The 5,883-nt window shown below is 36.3% G+C and overlaps 1 protein-coding gene across 1 annotated transcript in view; it reads right to left on the bottom strand.

Annotated features, from left to right (window-relative positions):
• LOC140941140 (rho GDP-dissociation inhibitor 1-like) overlaps positions 1–5,883 on the bottom strand; it is a 7,673-nt gene continuing 1,790 nt past the window's right edge. The window contains exons 4-5 of the mRNA XM_073390110.1: positions 4,339–4,402; positions 1–608 (exon numbers count right to left, since the gene is read on the bottom strand). Of these exons, the coding sequence (XP_073246211.1) occupies positions 412–608; positions 4,339–4,402 (261 nt within the window). The 3' untranslated portion in view covers positions 1–411. The remainder of the gene's footprint in view (positions 609–4,338; positions 4,403–5,883) is intronic.

Genomic DNA, 5,883 nt, shown 5'->3' with positions numbered 1-5,883 from the left:
TGGAACTTTTTACATTAATTTTAATATAAGCTTTGCAGTATTTTATTATCATGATCAGTGACAAGTTACTACTTAACAGACGTACCCAGAAATTGTGAGCTACACATACATCTGTCAGAATTACTTCCGGAAAGAATTAAAGACGAAAATACAAAGAGAAACGAAGCTAGCCAAAGAAAGATGAAATAAGAGTCTTTATGGTTTCAGGTCTGTTTTTGTAGGTTGATCTTGCAGCTGACAGCTTTTCAGACAGGGGACTAGAACTCAAGCAATGTCATCACAATTTTCGGGTGTGTGTAAGACGTCATTCTACATTCAGTTTCCATATTCCATAGATCACTCCTAATATTATCAATTTTCTACAAGACAGCTAGACAAAAATAATTACATTGCATCTTGTACGAAAACTCATTATTGCCAGTCTTTAGTGATGTCAAATGCCCACTCCCATTCCAGGTGGCAATTTTTATCATCATCTACGAACTTGCTCTTTGCAACATAGTGCCCCCTAGCAAGCATTCCCTTTGGAGCTTCTTCAGGAGGAGTAAGATATTCATGGGACTCTGTTTTTGGGCCATAGCTTCCAACCATCAATGAAGACTTGTCAACTGAAACACAATGAGACACACAACTGTAATCTACCTCAAAGTTAGCCTGAGAAAAAAGCCAACATTTTGCAATGCCAGCACTGGTTCCCTCGCGAAATGATATCTGAGAAACAAGTGCAGAAATTCCATACTGATGAAGTGTCACCACCTTGATCTGAGTAGTGACCCGTCATAAGTATGGGATTTTAGAGTAGTCAAAAGTTATAATCTAACCTCCTTCAAAGTAAAAATGTTTTACTTTTTAAGTGCCTCCCATCATTTTGGCAAAGTGTCCTATGGGATAAAATATATCATTATCCCTTCAAAATATCTATCATTTCTGGTTGGCTCAACTCTCAAGCCAAATCTTCATAGCCACCTAGTTCTAAGTAAATTTGGAAGATAATGGAAAAATTATTTTCTCCAGTCAATCATAAAGTGAAAGAAAAATTATTGGTCCACTGAGGCCAATTTCTAACTGGCTTTTACCCAAACTAATTCTTGATTTGCCCTATCCAAATTTGGAAGCATTAATTACACTGTCACTCAGATGCCAAAAATAAAGAAGCTTCGTTCCTGCATTTTTAAAGGTCTCTACTGATCACCTGTTTGATAACCTTGAGTCTGCAAAAAATCTTCAAATCTGAATATACAATTATTGTATTTTTTTGCAAAACAATAATTTCTTTTTCCAGACTCAAGGTAATCAAATAGGTGATCAATAGAGACCTTTGAAAATGCAGGAACAAAGCTTCTTTCAAGATGAGCTGCAAACGTATGGTTGAGATTGAATAATATTTGGCCAAAATGAAACAAAATTCACTTATAAAGACTTTTTGTAGCTTTGAAAAAAAAAACTCAAGACTTTTTATTATTTTCCCACACTTTATCTCCATTTTCTAAACTTTTTCCAGGTCTAGAAAACTGCAGGGCAAATTTCACGACTTTCTCAAGAATTAAACACTCTTTACGAACCCTTTATATTGCATAAACAATCACAGCAAGACAGCTACGCAACAGTTAAGGTGCTTTTGCATCAGCATAGAGAAAAATAATGGCAAAAGAGTTCACAGCTATGCAAAGTTGAAAATAATAGCCAAACTACTGACTAAAAATGACTGGAATGAAAACAAGAATACCGTAAATGACCTAATAACCACCCACTTCCAAATATATGCCCCCTCTGGGCTGTTAAAATTATTATATTAGACGCTCCTCTCTAACAAACACCCCCTGTCTCATAGATGCCCTCTTTGAGAATTACTCTAAAATACTAGGAATTAACAAGAAGGAAAAAAATCATTCAATTCATCCAGTTTCTTGTTTCATCAACGAGGGTTTGCGTATTACATCTTGTTCAATGTCATCCTCGGAGACCCAGGGGCAGTCAGTCGGATCGGCAGAAAAGGCAGGGCAAAAGTTTTCAAGTACAGGCGAAAGAGCCTTTGGGCACCGATTCTCACTGAACTATTTCCAAAAATTCAAGCAGATGCCGGCTCCTGATTGGGCACAAAAAGTGCTTTGTATTATTGTGCCCAATCGGCAAACAGTTCCTCCTGATTTTCTTTTCGTGAGTTCGTACACAACGGCTATTGTCTTGATCACGGCTTGTCTGGCTCATGCACCAACGAAATGCACGCAGTCAGGAAACTTTCAGTTTGATATAAAATCCCCATATTGTCTGCCCAAAAACTAAAGACGCTTTTCCAAAAATAAAAGCTTGAGCTTACAACAGGTATTCACGCTTGCATCAGTCACGCGTATTGCGTAAATTCTAGGGAGTTTTTAAAAGATACCACGACGGCTGACAGCCACAAAAACGTCGCATGGAAAAGTTAATTCACATTTTTTCAGTCTCTATCGTGATTATTCCAACTCGCTTACTTTGTCAAATGCAAGTGCTGACTCTTCTGGAGCTGACTTTCTATTAACCATATTCAATTTCATGTTTGTCATTGCTTATTTATGTCCCTCACAAAACGTGAAATTAGGTATTTTCACGGGTAGTCATGCAGTCGAGGGCAAAGAAATGTACAAAAAAGTGCGATGCACGTGCAAAGTTGTTGTTTTGCCTTGTGAAGCTATTGGTAATTTGACTTCCTCATTGCCGCCGTATCTTAAAGTTCCTATTATTTACGATACATTGTGATCCGTCAAAAACAGAATATTCTCGGGGCTAATTGAATTGCTCCTGCTGATAGCATCCCAAACGTCCCTTCGTTTCTGGTAAGGAAAGTAGAAAATAAAAGTTTTCCTTGCACGCACAAGCTTGGTGAACGAACCGGGCAAGTGTGGTGAGACAATAGTCGTCGTGTACGAACTCACGAAAAGAACTCAGGAGAAACTGTTCGCCGATTGGGCACAATAATACAAAGCATTTTTTGTGCCCAATCATGAGGCAGCATCTGCTTGAATTTTTGGAAATAGTTCGGTGAGAGTCGGTACCCAGGGGCTCTTTTGCCCCTACTTGAAAACTTGCATCCCGCCTTTTCTCCTGACCCGACTGAGTGCTCCTGGGTCTCCGAGGATGGTTCAATGTAAAGGTAAAGTTCAAAGTAAGGATAGACTAATGATGGCAACATGAGAGGGTTCTGACATTGATGTTGGAATCTGAGAGAGTAATATATATCTCTAGATGGTTTAGACATAATGGAGTAGACTCTCTTGATATTTTTGTCGAAAGCAAAATATCAATACATTCCTAGAAAGTTAGTTGCTTATCATAATTGAAACAAACAACATGGATCAAAATCAACCAATTTTATAATAATTATTACTGGGTATTACAACCTACAGATGTGACCTTTTGAACCCACTGAAGAAAATCCTATGTTTTCTGAGAGGTCCGTTAGAGTGAATGTCGCAGGCAAAACAAGTAAACATTAGTTAAATGTTTGACTTGAGGTCGTGATGTTATTGCAAAGCACTGCAATGGCAGTAAGGAAATTGCTGGTATATTACAAAATAACAGCTTGTGTCCAACAAATATGTCTCCTGGGAGTTGTAAGTTTCAAATAGAAAAATTTTGTTTTCTTGTCTTGTTTGCTATCAATATTTAAATTTTGTGCTTTGAGAAACTATTGTTTTTTTATGAGCTGCTGATTGGCCCATAACCAACTTTCTTGGAATGTATTGTTAGTTTCCTGTAATCTGATTGGTTAACTTTGTCTAAGTGGCCCCGGTTACAGTAGTCGCACTTTAAAAGTTTCATTGTTCAGTTTTCAAAATGGCTACGGCTTTTGAAACATGTAATTATCTCACTAAAATCGATTTACTAAACTTGTTGTAATTCAACCCACACCATCACGATTTTTAAACATATTTATCTAGGTGCTTGAAATAATGACTGCAGCAGATTCCGATCAAGGCAGAATAAGAGAAAAATGTTCTATTTTTTGGTTAATTATTAACAAACCCCAGCCCAACCTCCTTGCAGGGAACACTTGGCTTGGTCCTGAGGGTGTCCCATGAATACAGGTTCAACTGTTGTAAATTGGTCCTGAGTAATCTACACTCAACATCAATACATGGGAGTGAAGAAGGAAAAAAGGCAGTATGAAATGCACATTGTTTGAGACTCTTGTAAGGGAGAAGAGAAGTACCATAAATATTATAATGCAAAACATGGCCAATAAGCTTGACTAGATGACCAGTTCCTGGCCAGACCCCTTTGAAGCTAATAGAACGACTTTACAGAGAAACGCGCCCATACTTTCTTGAAATTTGCAAAGCTAACAACAAATTAACTCACCTCTTATTCCTTTCCTGGAGGTTACCTGATGATACTTAAGACCTGCAACAATCTCACGCTTAACCTAAAAAAGGAGTGCAATTAACTATTACATACTAACTTGCACAAAACACTATAACAGCCATGCTCTGTCATGCATGACCAGTTTTGTTTTAACACCTTTACCGTAAACCTGCACAAAATCCCTTGCTCATTTAACACTTATAGGCTCTATTTCTGTTTTATGTTGGCAAATGCTACCAAAACACCTCAGTTTCATGAGAAAGTGTGGAAAAAGACTTTTTATAAAGCATGGTTAACTCTAGCACGTACCATTTTAGATCTCAGCTGTAATCAGTTACGACCTTATTATATAATTTTGCGAGTATTAAATTTCGTGATTTTCACAATTTTGGAAAAACTGCGAAATGTAATACTCATGAAATCTAATACTCATGAATATTAAAATCGTGAAATTTAATACCAGACACATACATATTCACAAAATATCCAAATTCAAGCTGTTCCTTAAGTATTTATTCCAACCCTGTTGGAATAACTAATAAATGTCTCAGTTTCAAGGTAAGGAGTTTTTTGTTTGATTTTGCCCATTAGCCTACCACCACATCACTATCGCTTTCCGAACTGCCTCTGCTGTGGGTACCAATATGGACTATTGAAAACCTTATGCTTTGTCATGTTTAAGTTGTTTTGTTTGTAATTGCCTTTGTTTGCTGTTGTTTACGAATTTCCAAAATTCGCATTAACTTATGTTGTGTTAATTTCCAATTTACCTTAATTTCATGGAGCGTTAATTTCCTGTAATAAGGTAATCCAGCAAGAAGAATTATAAAAATAACTCATGCATACAATTTGCACATGAGGATGTTGGACTTTGTCTCTTTTACAATTCGTATGTAAAGAAAGCAAATTGTTTACTAGAAAATTTGCTCAAACGATTTTGAGAAATCACCTTGGCTTTACAACATCTGCAATTAAATTACGCTTCATGCAACATTAAGGTTGATAGCCTAACATTAATTTATTTACTTACAAGGAAATTATCAAACTACCAAAAAATATTTCTACTCATATCATGTTATTCCTATCTAATTATTTTGTCAAATAGCTTCTTCCAATTTTTATTCCCTGCAGCTATTGTTTCTACTTAAGTTACGCATCTTTACTAAATATAATACGTTTCAATAAGTCTCTTAAGCAGCAAGCATGTATCACAAAATTTTTGTGGGTTTTAATTTTTGCGATTTTCCCACAAATAAAAATTACAGCAAACATTATTTATCTCTTCAATTACAACTTGTCTCTATTGTTCAGGAACGAAACGGTATACAATGAAATACTGGTTTCACATAGGTACGCACACCGTAGTATTGTTGCAAAAATATGTATTTCCATTGCACATACTCAATAAAAACAAAAACATCATCAATTCTGGCTACTTTCTGAAAATCCCAAAAATTAATTCCCATCAAGAAAAACCAATCTGTCATAATCTCTAAAACTAGTTCCCCCAAAACACAAGAAATCGCCATTCCGCAAAAATAA

This window comes from Porites lutea, chromosome 6 (assembly GCF_958299795.1).
Source record: "Porites lutea chromosome 6, jaPorLute2.1, whole genome shotgun sequence".
In the NCBI taxonomy this organism is placed as follows: Eukaryota; Metazoa; Cnidaria; class Anthozoa; order Scleractinia; family Poritidae; genus Porites; species Porites lutea.
Note: the sequence above shows the minus strand (reverse complement) of the source record. Positions and strands in the feature narration are given on the sequence as shown.